At 53.4% G+C, this 14,432-nt stretch overlaps 1 protein-coding gene across 3 annotated transcripts in view; it reads right to left on the bottom strand.

Annotated features, from left to right (window-relative positions):
- Nucleotides 1-14,432, bottom strand: part of CHTF18 (chromosome transmission fidelity factor 18) — a 250,478-nt gene that overhangs the window by 146,266 nt on the left and 89,780 nt on the right. For all 3 annotated transcript variants that reach the window (XM_075318322.1, XM_075318323.1, XM_075318324.1), the window contains exon 11: nucleotides 12,111-12,253. In XM_075318322.1, coding sequence (XP_075174437.1) covers nucleotides 12,111-12,253 — 143 coding nt within the window. The remainder of the gene's footprint in view (nucleotides 1-12,110; nucleotides 12,254-14,432) is intronic.

The following is a 14,432-nucleotide window of genomic DNA, read 5'->3' as shown; positions in this document are numbered from 1 at the left end:
CTGGTGCCGCAATGCCCAGGACGCACCCACGGCTCCGGTAGAATGGGCTTTCAGCCCTGAAGGAATCGGAAGCCCAGAAGAACGGCAGGCTTCAAAAATCGGTTCCTTGATCCACCGAGCCAAGGTTGACTTGGAAGCCTGCGACCCCTTACGCTGGCCAGCGACAAGGACAATGAGCGCATCAGAACGGCGCAATGGCGCCGTGCGAGACACGTAGATCCGGAGTGCTCTCACTAGATCTAACAAATGCAAATCCTTTTCATATTGGTGAATTGGATGAGAGCAAAATGAAGGTAAGGAGATATCCTGATTGAGATGAAAAGTGGACACCACCTTAGGGAGAAAGTCCGGGACCGGACGCAGAACCACCTTATCCTGGTGAAATACCAGGAAGAAGGGAATTTTGTTTACTTACCGTAAATTCCTTTTCTTCTAGCTCCAATTGGGAGACCCAGACAGTGGGTGTATAGCTACTGCCTCTGGAGGCCGCACAAAGAACTACACTTAAAAGTGTAAGGCCCCTCCCCTTCTGGCTATACACCCTCCCGTAGGAGTACGGATTCCTCAGTTTTAGTACCAAAGCAAGAAGGAGGAAAGCCAATAACAGTTTCAAAAACAAATTCAATCCGATAACAAGATCGGAGAACTTAAGAAACAACATGAACAACATGTGCACCCGAAAAACGAAACCCTAAGAACAAATAGGGCGGGTGCTGGGTCTCCCAATTGGAGCTAGAAGAAAAGGAATTTACGGTAAGTAAACAAAATTCCCTTCTTCTTTTTCGCTCCTAATTGGGAGACCCAGACAGTGGGACGTCCAAAAGCAGTCCCTGGGTGGGTAAAAAGATACCACATGAACGGGCTGTCAGACAGCCTCTTCCTACAGGTGGGCCACCGCCGCCTGAAGGACCTGTCTACCTAGGCTGGCATCTGCCGAAGCGTAGGTATGCACTTGATAGTGTTTGGTAAACGTGTGCAGACTCGACCAGGTAGCCGCCTGGCACACTTGCTGAGCCGTAGCCTGATGCCGCAATGCCCAGGACGCACCCACGGCTCTGGTAGAATGGGCCTTCAGTCCAGATGGAATCGGAAGCCCAGCAGAACGGTATGTGTGAAGAATTGGTTCCTTGATCCACCGCGCCAGGGTGGATTTGGAAGCTTGCGATCCCTTATGCTGACCAGCGACTAGGACAAAGAGCGCATCAGAACGGCGTAGAGACGCCGTGCGAGAAATGTAAATCCTGAGTGCTCTCACCAGGTCCAACAGATGTAAACCCCTTTTCAAATTGGTGAACTGGATGCGGACACAAAGATGGCAAAGTGATATCCTGATTGAGATGAAAGGAAGAAACCACCTTGGGAGAAAACTCTGGAATTGGACGCAGTACTACCTTGTCTTGGTGAAACACCAGGAAGGGAGATTTGCAAGATAACGCCGCTAGCTCGGACACTCTTCGAAGAGACGTGACCGCCACAAGAAAAACTACCTTTTGTGAAAGCCGAGAAAGGGGAACCTCTTTCAAAGGCTCGAAAGGCGGCTTCTGGAGAGCAATGAGAACCTTGTTCAGATCCCAGGGTTCCAATGGCCGTCTGTAAGGAGGAACGATATGACAAACTCCTTGGAGAAACGTGCGTACTTTAGAAAGCCGTGCCAAGCGCTTCTGAAAGAATACGGATAGCGCGGAGACTTGACCCTTAAGCGAGCTAAGCGACAAACCTTTTTCCAACCCAGACTGCAGGAAGGAAAGAAAAATTGGCAATGCAAATGGCCAGGGAGAAAACCCTTGAGCCAAGCACCACGCTAAGAATATCTTCCACGTCCTGTGATAGATCTTAGCTGAGGATGGTTTTCTAGCCTGTCTCATTGTGGCAACAACTTCATGAGATAAACCTGAGGCCGCTAGGATCCAGGACTCAATGGCCACACAGTCAGGTTCAGGGCCGCAGAATTCAGATGGAAAAACGGCCCTTGAGACAGCAAATCTGGACGGTTTGGTAGTGTCCACGGTTGGCCTACCGTGAGATGCCACAGATCCGGGTACCACGACCTTCTTGGCCAATCTGGAGCGACGAGTATGGCTCGATGGCAGTCGGACTTGATTTTCCGGAGAACTCTGGGTAACAATGCTAGAGGTGGGAACACATAGGGGAGTCGGAATTGCGACCAATCCTGAACCAAGGCGTCTGCCGCCAGCGCTCGGTGATCGTGAGACCGTGCCATGAAAACTGGGACCTTGTTGTTGTGCCGTGACGCCATCAGATCGACGTCCGGCGTCCCCCAGCGGCAACAGATCTGCTGAAACACGTCCGGGTGAAGGGACCATTCTCCTGCGTCCATGCCCTGGCGACTGAGAAAGTCTGCTTCCCAGTTTTCCACGCCTGGGATGTGAACTGCGGATATGGTGGACGCTCTGCTTTCCACCCACGTCAAAATCCGCTGGACTTCTTGAAAAGCTTGGCGACTGCGTGTTCCCCCTTGGTGGTTGATGTACGCCACCGCCGTGGAATTGTCCGACTGAATCCGAATCTGCTTGCCTTCCAGCCATTGTTGGAAGGCTCGCAGGGCAAGATAGATTGCTCTGATTTCCAGAACATTGATCTGCAGGGTGGACTCTTCCTGAGTCCACGTCCCCTGAGCCCTGTGGTGGAGAAACACCGCTCCCCACCCTGATAGGCTCGCATCCGTCGTGACCACTGCCCAGGACGGGGGAAGGAACGTCTTTCCCTGTGACAATGAGGTGGGGAGAAGCCACCAACGCAGAGAGTCCTTGGCAGTCAGAGAGGGAGACAGTCCTGTCGAGGGACGTCGATTTCCCATCCCATTGGCGTAGAATGTCCCATTGTAGAGGGCGCAGATGAAACTGCGCGAACGGGACTGCCTCCATTGCTGCTACCATCTTTCCTAGGAAATGCATGAGGCGCCTCAGTGAGTGCGACTGGCTCTGAAGGAGAGATTGCACTCCAGTCCGTAGCGAGCACTGCTTGTCCAGTGGAAGCCTCACTATCGCTGAGAGAGTATGAAACTCCATGCCAAGATAAGTCAGAGATTGGGTCGGGGTTAGATGAGACTTTGGAAAGTTGATAATCCACCCGAAACTCTGGAGAGTGTCTAGTGCCACCTTCAGACTGTGTTGGCATGCCTCTTGAGAGGGTGCCTTTATAAGCAGGTCGTCTAGATACGGGATGACCGAGTGACCCTGCGAGTGCAGAACAGCTACTACTGCTGCCATGACTTTGGTGAAGACCCGGGGGGCTGTTGCCAGACCGAAAGGTAACGCTACGAACTGTAGGTGTTCGTCGTGTATGACGAAGCGTAGGAAACGCTGATGCTCTGGTGCAATCGGCACGTGGAGATACGCATCTTTGATATCTATTGATGCTAGAAAATCTCCTTGAGACATTGAGGCTATGACGGAGCGTAGGGATTCCATCCGGAACCTCCTGACTTTTACGTGTCTGTTGAGCAACTTTAGATCCAGGACGGGTCGATACGATCCGTCCTTTTTTGGGACGACAAACAGATTGGAGTAAAAACCGCGACCTTGTTCCTGAAGAGGGACGGAGGTCACCACTCCTTCCGCCTTTAGAGCGGCCACCGCCTGCAACAGAGCATCGGCTCGGTCTGGTGGTGGAGAAGTTCTGAAGAAACGAGTTGGCGGACGAGAACTGAACTCTATCCTGTACCCGTGAGACAGAATATCCCTCACCCAACGGTCTTTGACGCGTGACAGCCAAATGTCGCCAAAGTGGGAAAGCCTCCCACCGACCGCGGGTGTGGGAATCGGAGACCGCAAGTCAGGAGGACGCCGTCTTGGCAACGGTTCCTCCGGCTGTCCTTTTTGGGCGTGACTGAGACCTCCAAGAATCTGAGCGTCTCTGGTCTTTTTGAGTCTTTTTTGACGAGGCGAATTGGGACCTGCCCGGTCCTCGAAAGGACCGATAACCAGACTGACCCTTCCTCTGTTGGGGTTTGTTTTGTCTGTGTTGCGGTAAGGATGAGTCCTTACCCTTGGAGTGTTTGATGATTTCATCCAAACGCTCTCCAAACAATCGGTCACGAGGAAAAAGGCAAATTGGTTAAGCACTTCTTGGAATGAGAATCTGCTTTCCAATGTCTCAACCACAGGGCCCTACGCAAAACAACGGAGTTGGCTGACGCCACTGCCGTGCGGCTTGTAGCGTCAAGAACAGCATTAATCGCGTACGACGCGAATGCCGCCATTTGCGAGGTCAATGGTGCTACCTGCGGGGCAAATGCACGTGTGACTGAGTCGACTCGCGCAAGCCCGGCTGAGATAGCTTGGAGTGCCCATACGGCCGCAAAAGAAGGCGCTAATGACGCTCCAATCGCTTCATAGATGGATTTCAGCCAGAGCTCCATCTGCCTGTCAGTGGCATCTTTAAGTGCCGCTCCATCTTCAACTGCAACCAAGGATCTAGCTGCAAGCCTGGAAATTGGAGGATCCACTTTTGGACACTGGGTCCAACCCTTGACCACCTCAGGGGGAAAAGGGTAGCGTGTATCTTTAAGCCGTTTAGGAAAACGCCTTTCAGGATAAGCGTGGGGTTTCTGGATTGCGTCTCTAAAGTCAGCGTGGTCCAGAAAAGTGCTTAATGTACGCTTAGGGTATCTGAAATGGATTCTCTCGTGCTGCGAAGCTGACTCCTCTACAAGAGGAGCTGGTGGGGAAATATTTAACATCTTATTGATGTTAAATATAAGATCATTAACTATGGCGTCACCATCTGGTGTATCTAGATTGAGAGCGGTCCCAGGATCAGAATCCTGATCAGTTACGTCCGCCTCATCACCCATAGATTCATCTCGCTGGGATCCTGACCATTGAGATGAATGTGAAGGCCCGTCATAGCGAGCCCGCTTAGGCTGCCCGGGGCCATCGTCCGAGTCAGAGTCTTCACCCTGAGGTGTATATGCCCGTCCCGGAGCTTGGAGCTGAGGGGGACCAGGGGGCAATGATTGCACAGTGTCCGTGGCCTGAAGTACAGGCCTAGCTCGCAATGTGTCAAGAATTTGTGACATAGTGAGAGACATTCTGTCAGCAAAAGCTGCAAACTCAGTTCCTGTCACCTGGACAGCATTCACAGGTGGTACACCCTGGGTCACGTCCAGCAGAGGTCCCGACTGTGCAAGCGCCGCAGGGGCCGAGCACTGCACACAATGGGGGTCCGTGGAGCCTGCCGGTAGAAAAGTCCCACATGCGGTGCAGGAAGCATATAATGTCTGTGCCTTGGCACCCTTGCGTTTTACGGACGACATGCTGCTGGCTCTCTGCAATGTGAGAGAGTCTATAGCCAAAGGGCGACCAGCGCTATGTAATACCAAGTATTTGTAGAAACAAAATACTAAGAATACTACTGGCACAAGAGGGGGTGAGCCCTGAGGGCTGCTTACCGCCCGCTGAATAGCGGGTAAGAGGCGCAGAATTCCTTGTCTGGGTCTCCCCGGCTCCCCTCTGCAGCTCAGCGTGTCAGCAGGAATGGCTGCCGGCGTCTGTGGAGAGGGGCGGTCCGTGGGAGTTCCCAAACAAAAGTGCGGGAAACAGTGTCCCCTCTGTGCCTATTGTGAGGGCTGGAGTATGTAAAAACGACTCCAGCCCTCAGCGCTGATGCACTGACCAGCGTCCCGCCCCCTCTCCTGACTGGCAGGTCTGGGGGCGGGAACGAACGGAAGCAGGCCGCAAAAGCCGGGGACTCGAGTTATCAGCGCGGCCGCCGTAAAAGCGCGGGCCGCGCTGAAGTCCCCGGCGCACCACAAGTGCCAGCCGCGCCGCAGTCCCAGCGGCCGGCGTGACCGTTCCCAGAAGTGGCCAGCGTCCCGCCCCTCTCCTGACTGGCAGGTCTGGAGGCGGGAACGAACGGAAGCAGGCCGCAAAAGCCGGGGACTCGAGTTATCAGCGCGGCCGCCGTAAAAGCGCGGGCCGCGCTGAAGTCCCTGGCGCACCACAAGTGCCAGCCGCGCCGCAGTCCCAGCGGCCGGCGCGACCGATTCCTAGAAGTGTGCCTGCTTCAGCGAAGCTGAATGAGGCCATGGCACAAGCGCCGTAGCGCTGATGTCCCCCGGCGCACTACAACACCCAGCATGCTGCGGTGTGAGCGCCAAATGCACGGGGACACAGAGTACCTTGAGGAAGCAGGGCCATGTCCCTGATGTACTCCGCTCCATCCAGCATCTTCTCCAGGGGCTGTAGATGGAGCACGGTCTCAGTGCCTGGAGACCAGTAAATCCCACTTCACCCAGAGCCCTGTAAAAAGGGATGGGGAAGGAATCAGCATGTGGGCTCCTGCCGCCGTACCCGCAATGGGTACCTCAACCTTACAAACACCTCCGACATACAGTGGGGTGAGAAGGGAGCATGCTGGGAGCCCTGTATGGGCCCTCTTTTCTTCCATCCGACATAGTCAGCAGCTGCTGCTGACTAAAAACAATGGAGCTATGCGTGCGTGTCTGACCTCCTGCGCACAAAGCTAAAAGTGAGGAATCCGTACTCCTACGGGAGGGTGTATAGCCAGAAGGGGAGGGGCCTTACACTTTTAAGTGTAGTTCTTTGTGCGGCCTCCAGAGGCAGTAGCTATACACCCACTGTCTGGGTCTCCCAATTAGGAGCGAAAAAGAAAAGGCCTTTACATGACAGTGCTGCAAGCTCTGACACTCTACGGAGTGAAGTAACCGCCACTAGAAATGCCACCTTCTGCGAAAGACGTGATAGAGAGACATCCCACAGCGGCTCAAAAGGTGGTTTTTGAAGAGCCTGTAGAACCATGTTGAGATCCCAGGGTTCCAGCGGACGCTTGTAAGGTGGGACTATGTGGCAAACTCCCTGCAGGAACGTGCGGACCTGCGGAAGCCTGGCTAGACGCTTTTGAAAAAACACGGAAAGCGCAGAGACTTGACCTTAGAGAGAGCCGAGAGACAACCCTTGTCCAATCCCGATTGAAGGAAGGAAAGAAAACTGGGTAAGGCAAACGGCCAGGGGGTACACCCCCTCTCAGAGCACCAGGCTAAGAAGATCCTCCAAGTTCTGTGACAGATCTTGGCTGACGTTGGTTTCCTGGCCTGTCTCATAGTGGCCACACAGTCAGATTGAGGGCCGCAGAATTCAGATGGAAAAATGGCCCTTGAGATAGCAAGTCTGGTCGGTCTGGGAGCGCCCACGGTTGCCCCACCGTGAGATGCCACAGATCGGGGTACAACGACCGCCTCGGCCAATCTGGAGCGACAAGAATGGCGCGGCGGCAGTCGGACCTGATCTTGCGCAACACTCTGGGCAGCATTGCCCGAGAAGGGAATACATAAGGCAGTTGAAACTGCGACCAATCCTGAACTAAGGCGTCCGCCGCCAGAGCTCTGTGGTCCTGAGACCGTGCCATGAATGCCAGGACCTTGTTGTTGTGCCGAGACGCCATGAGATCGACGTCCGGCGTTCCCCAGCGGCAACCGATCTCTTGAAACACGTCCGGGTGGAGAGACCATTCCCCCGCGTCCATGCCCTGGCGACTGAGGAAGTCTGCTTCCCAGTTTTCTACGCCCGGAATGTGAACCGCGGAGATGGTGGAGGCTGTGGCCTCCGCCCACAGCAGAATCCGCCGGACTTCTTGGAAGGCTGGACGACTGCGAGTGCCGCCCTGGTGGTTGATGTACGCAACCGCCGTGGCGTTGTCCGACTGTATGCGGATCTGCCTGCCCTCCAGCCACCGATGGAACGCCTTGAGGGCTAGATACACTGCCCTTATCTCCAGAACATTGATCTGAAGGGAGGACTCTGTCAGAGTCCAGGTTCCCTGAGCCTCGTGGTGGAGAAAAAATGTTCCCCATCCTGACAGGCTCGCGTCCGTCGTGACCACAGCCCAGGATGGGGGCAGAAAGGATTTCCTTTCGACAGAGAAGTGGGGAGAAGCCACCACTGAAGTGAGGTCTTGGCTTCCAGAGACAGAGAGACGTTCCTGTCTAAGGACGTCGGCCTCTTGTCCCATTTGCTGAGAATGTCCTATTGGAGAGGACGCAGATGAAATTGCGCAAACGGAACTGCCTCCATTGCTGCCACCATCTTCCCCAGGAAGTGCATGAGGCGCCTCAAGGGGTGCGACTGGGCCCGAAAAAGGGATTGCACCCCTGTCTGCAGCGACCGCTGTTTGTCCAGCGGCAGCTTGGCCATCGCTGAGAGAGTATGAAACTCCATCCTGAGGTACGTCAGTGACTGGGTCGGAGACAATTTTGACTTTGGAAAATTGATGATCCACCCGAAACCTCTGGAGAGTCTCCAGAGCAACAGTCAGACTGTGTTAACAAGCCACCCAAGAGGGTGCTTTGACTAGGAGAACGTCTGGGTAAGGGATCACCGAGTGGCCCTGAGAGTGTAGGATCGCTACGACGGATGCCATGACCTTGGTGAAGACCCGTGGGTCTGTCGCCAGGCCGAAAGACAGTGCCACAAACTGAAGGTGTTCGTCCCCGATGGCGAAACGCAGGAAGCGTTGATGCCCTTGAGCGATCTGCCATGGAGATAGACATCTGTGATGTCGATTGATGCTAGGAAGTCTCCTTGGGACATCGAAGCGATGACAGATCGGAGGGATTCCATGCGAAACCGCCTGGTTGTCACATGTTTGTTGAGCAATTTGAGGTCCAAAACGGAACGGAATGAGCCGTCCTTTTTTGGCACCACGAACAGATTGGAGTAAAAACCGCGACCGCGTTCCTGAGGGGAACGGGGATCACCACTCCTTCTGTTGTCAGAGTGTCCACCGCCTGAAAAGCGCAACGGTCCGTTCGGGGGGTGGAGATGTTCTGAAAAAAACGAGTCGGAGGACGAGAGCTGAACTCTTATCCTGAAACCGTGAGACAGAATGTCTCTCACCCATCGGTCTTGGACATGTGGCCCCAGGCGTCGCAAAAGCGGGAGAGCCTGCCACCGACCGAGGATGCGGTTTGGGGCGGCCGAAAGTCATGAGGAGGCCGCCTTGGAGACGGTGCCTCCGGTGGTCTTTGGAGGACGTGACTTAGACCGCCGTGGAGAAGAGTTCCTCTGGCTCTTCTGTGGCCTGTTGGACGAGGAGGGCTGGGACGCTTGAGAAGCCAAGGACACAACCTGCGGGGCAGAGATACGTGCGACCGCATCAATCTCAGCCAGAGAAGCTGAGATAGCTTGGAGAGCCCTCACGGCTGCGAAGGCCGGAGCAAAAGATGCGCCTATGGCTTCAAAGATGGATTTCATCATAAGCTTTATTTGCCTGTCAGTGGCATCCATGAGAGATGAACCATCTGCCACTAATACTACGGATCTAGCCGCCAGTCTGGAGACTGGAGGATCCACCCTGTGACACTGAGCCCAACCCTTAACTACGTCAGGGGGGAAGAGGGTAACGTGTGTCATTAAGGCGCTTAGTAAAGCGCTTGTCCGGAAAGTTCTGTGCTTCTGGACAGCCTCTCTGAGGTTAGAGTGATCGAAAAAAACGCACTCCGTGTACATTTGGGAAACCTAAACTGGTGTTTCTCCCGCTGTGAAGCCGACTCCTCCTTAGGAGAAGATGGGGAAGAGAGGTCTAGCACCTGGTTGACGGACGCTATAAGGTCGTTTACTATGGCGTCCCCTTCAGGTGTATCCAGATTGAGCGCAACGTTAGGTTCAGAGCCCTGAGCTGCGACCTCCGCTTCATCCTTAACTACGACAGTGAAGTCGTGGAAGGTTCCCAGCGAGCCCGGTTAGCCTGTGTGAGGCCGCGGTCCGTGTCGGATTTCTCACCGTGGGATCTGGGTGTTACCCCAGGAGCCCCTTGTTATACCGACCCAGAGGGGCCTGGGGGAGATGAACTCAAAGCTCCCTGGCCCTGTGTTACCGTTCTGGACTGCAAAGCTTCCAGCTTAGCAACCCCTCTGTTCATAGACTGGGCCATGGAATGACTCAGAGTTGCTCAGTAAAACGTGCAAACTCTGTCCCTGCCAGCTGTGCAGTGAAAACCGGTGGTACCACCCGAGCCGAGGGTCCCACCCGTGCCAGAGGCTCCGGCTGAGTGAGTGTCCCAGGGGCCAAGCATTTGCAATGATAGGTGGAACCTGCCGGCAATATAGCCGCACAAGAGGTACAGGTTGCAAAGAAAACCTGTGCCTTGGCACCCTTACTGTTTGCGGACGACCTGCTGATGTCACCTCTTAGTAATCAGCGAGGGTATATAGCCAAAAGCAAATAGTGCTGCCGAACAGTGAAATCATATACTATATATATATATATATATATTATATATATATATATATATATATATATATATATATATATATATATATATATATATATACATACATACATACATACATACATACATACATACATACATACATATACACACACACACACACACACACACACTTCGGCACCTAAGGGGGGCCAGCACCCGATTGGGAAACTGGTGCCCCACAGTGCACAGTGAGGGGGGAGGAGGATACCAAGTATGCTCCAGCCCTCACTGCCGACGTCCCGTCGGCCGTCCCGTCGTTACCCCTGACTGGCAGGCCCGGGAACGGGAGTATATGGTACTAGGCCGCAATGAATGCAGGGCTCTGTCCCTGATGATGTCCTGTCTCCTGTCCGTCAGAATCCCCCAGGGGCTGCGGATGGAGCCCGGTCCCAGTGCATGGCGACCGGTTATGAACCCCCTCTCATAGAGCTGCAGTGCTGCCGAACAGCGAGCACATTCTGAGATCTCCACCGGCAGAATCATGCCATATAACAATGGCTGCCGGCGTTCCGAGGGGAGGAGGGAGCCGAGGGCGGAACCACAAAAGTGCGGGAATCTGCGCCCCATAGTGAACAGTGAGGGGGGAGGAGGACAGCGAAGTGTGCTCCAGCCCTCACCGTCGGCGTCATACCGACCGTCCCGCCCTTCCCCCTGACTGGCAGGCCCAGGGGCGGGAGTTCAATACACTAGGCCGCAAAAGCCGGGGACTAAAGTAAAAACCGCGGCCGGCAAACAGGCACGGACGGCGCGGTAGTCCCGGTCAAAAAAAAAATCACACCGCAGTCGCTGCAGTGTCTGAGGCCAAGGTGCTTCATGCACCGTCCCAAAGGGGACACAGAGTACCTGTAGATGCAGGGCCATGTCCCTGACGATACTCCATCTCCTGTCCGGCAGATACCACCAGGGGCTGCGGAGGGAGCCCGGTCCCAGTGCCTGGATGACCGGTTAGGATCCCACTTCATCCAGGGCCCCTAAGGGATGGGGAAGGAAAACGGCATGTGGCTCCAGCCTATGTACCCGCAATGGGTACCTCAACCTTAACAGCACCGCCGACTCAGTGGGGTGAGAAGGGAGCATGCCGGGGGCCCTGTTAGGCCCTGTTACAGGGGGCCCTGTTACAGGGGGCCCTGTCTTTTCTTCCATCCGATATAATCAGCAGCTGCTGCTGACTAAAATGTGGAGCATTGTGTGAGTGTCAGCCTCCAACACAAAGCATAAAACTGATGGGCCCGTGATGCACGGGAGGGTGTATAGGCAGAGGGGAGGGGTTACACTTTTTAAAGTGTAATACTTTGTGTGGCCTCCGGAGGCAGTAGCTATACACCCAATTGTCTGGGTCTCCCAATGGAGCGACAAAGAAAGGAAACAAAACGTTTGATGGAAAAAGACAAAAGAAAAAAAAAAAAAATTTAGGCTATAGGCTGCCAATTTATATAAAAAAAAAAAAAAGTTATAGCGGATCTGCAATAACTTTCCGATAAGTGGGGGTCCAACTGCTGGTACCTGCACAGATTGGCAAAAGGGGCCTCTTTAAACCCTGTTAGATTGGAGCAGCATCGTTCATGCTCATCCGCCGCTCCATTCATTCCCTACAGGTCTCCCAATCAGCACTGTAAGAGAAATGGAGCAGCGGTCTGAAGTCCGAAATCCTACTCTGGATAAATAAAGGCACCCGTCGGGGATAAAGATTGCCCATTCCGCCTGATCAGATTGGATTTCAGCAGTCGGATGAGAAAGTGATCACCAATCTTCTGGACTTGCTTTTACCAGAAGGCGATACAGAATACATAAAGCACCGCAGTATGTGGAGTAGAAAAAGAAAAGCTGAAGTTAAAGACGTTATTGTAGAGGATACTAACTGGTCGTTGCAAATACAGATGATGGGTCGGAGCATCAGACCCCCCTCTTTCTTTTTCTTCTTGGTTGCAGTCACTTCGGTACCGCCGTCCGCATCCTTGCCGTCTTTACGGTTGATTAAGCTTAGCAGCATATTGATGGAGACCTGGAGAGTGGAAAGGAGTCAAAACGGCATTAGGCAACCACGAGTTTACAACCTCGGCCATGATTCTCTGGCAGATCAGTGTTTAGATACTGCCAGACAACCGAGCATTCATGTCTTATCAATATCAGTCACCTTTTCCCCTTATGTGGGCTTTACACGTTACGATCTATCGTGCGATTGCACGAGCGATCGTACCGGCCCCCGTCATTTGTGCGTCACGGGCAAAATCGCTGCCCGTGTCGCACAGTCGTTAAACCGCCGTCACACGTACTTACCTGCTGAGCGACCTCGCTGTGGGCGGCGAACACCCTCTTTCTGAGGGGGGACGGACGTTCGGCGTCACAGCGACGTCACACAGCGGCCGGCCAATAGAAGCGGAGGGGCGTAGATGAGCGGGACGTAAACATCCCGCCCACCTCATTCCGCATAGCCGGCGGGTGCCGTGGGACGCAGGTAAGCTGTGTTCATTGTTCCCGGGGTGTCACACAGAGCGATGTGTGCTACCCCGGGTACGATGAACAATCGGCGCCCTGTTAAATAAACAATTTTTTAAAACTTAACGACGAGTACACGACTCACGATTTGTGAGCGATTCTGCGTCGCTCAGAGGTGTCACACGAGACGTCGTTGTGAACGATGTTGGATGTGCGTCACGAAAACCGTGACCCCTGACGATGCATAGCACGGTAGCTCGTCTCGTGTAAAGCCCGCATTACAATAAGGCTATGTGCGCACTTACCGGATTTTGCCGCGGATTTTCTGCATGTTTCGCTGCAGAAAATGTTCATAACATCTCGGCAGTGAATCACCAGCAAATCCTATGGAGAAAAAGAAGGGAATTTTGTTTACTTACCGTAAATTCCTTTTTCTTCTAGCTCCAATTGGGAGACCCAGACAATTGGGGTGTATAGCTTCTGCCTCCGGAGGCCACACAAAGTATTACACTTAAAAGTGTAAAGCCCCTCCCCTTCTGCCTATACACCCCCCCGTGCATCACGGGCTCCTCAGTTTTGGTGCAAAAGCAGGAAGGAGGAAACTTAAAAATTGGTCTAAAGTAAATTCAATCCGAAGGAAGTTCGGAGAACTGAAAACCATTCAACATGAACAACATGTGTACACAAAGAACAACAGCCCGAAGGGAACAGGGGCGGGTGCTGGGTCTCCCAATTGGAGCTAGAAGAAAAGGAATTTACGGTAAGTAAACAAAGAAGGGAATTTTGTTACTTACCGTAAATTCCTTTTCTTCTAGCTCTTATTGGGAGACCCAGACGATTGGGGTATAGCTACTGCCCTCCGGAGGCCACACAAAGCACTACACTAAAAAGTGCAAGGCCCCTCCCCTTCTGGCTATACCCCCCCGTGACATCACGGGTTCTCCAGTTTTAGTGCCAAAGCAAGAAGGGGGAAAGCCAATAACTGGTTTAAACAAATTAACTCCGAGTAACATCGGAGAACTGAAAAACCGTTCAACATGAACAACATGTGTACCCGCAAACAACAAAAAAATCCCGAAGGACAACAGGGCGGGTGCTGGGTCTCCCAATAAGAGCTAGAAGAAAAGGAATTTACGGTAAGTAACAAAATTCCCTTCTTCTTCAGCGCTCTATTGGGAGACCCAGACGATTGGGACGTCCAAAAGCTGTCCCTGGGTGGGTAACGAAATACCTCATGTTAGAGCTGCAAGACAGCCCTCCCCTATGGGGAAGCCACTGCCGCCTGCAGGGCTCTTCTACCTAGGCTGGCGTCCGCCGAAGCATAGGTATGCACCTGATAATGTTTGGTGAAAAAATGTGCAGGCTCGACCAGGTAGCTGCCTGGCACACCTGTTGAGCCGTAGCCTGGTGTCGTAATGCCCAGGACGCACCTACGGCTCTGGTAGAATGGGCCTTCAGCGCTGAAGGAACCGGAAGCCCCGCAGAACGGTAGTCTTCAAGAATTGGTTCTTTGATCCATCGAGCCATGGTGGCTTTAGAAACCTGCAACCCCTTGCGCGTACCAGCGACAAGGACAAAAAATGCATCAGAGCGGCGCATGGGCGCCGTGCGGGAAATGTAGATTCTGAGTGCTCTCCCCAGAACTAACAACTGTAAATCCTTTTCATACCGGAGAACCGGATGAGAACAAAAGGAAGGTAAGGATATATCCTGATTAAGAAGAAACGCGGATACAACCTTAGGGA

The sequence above is a fragment of the Anomaloglossus baeobatrachus genome, chromosome 7 (assembly GCF_048569485.1).
Source record: "Anomaloglossus baeobatrachus isolate aAnoBae1 chromosome 7, aAnoBae1.hap1, whole genome shotgun sequence".
In the NCBI taxonomy this organism is placed as follows: Eukaryota; Metazoa; Chordata; class Amphibia; order Anura; family Aromobatidae; genus Anomaloglossus; species Anomaloglossus baeobatrachus.
This window is presented reverse-complemented; position numbering and strand designations above follow the sequence as displayed.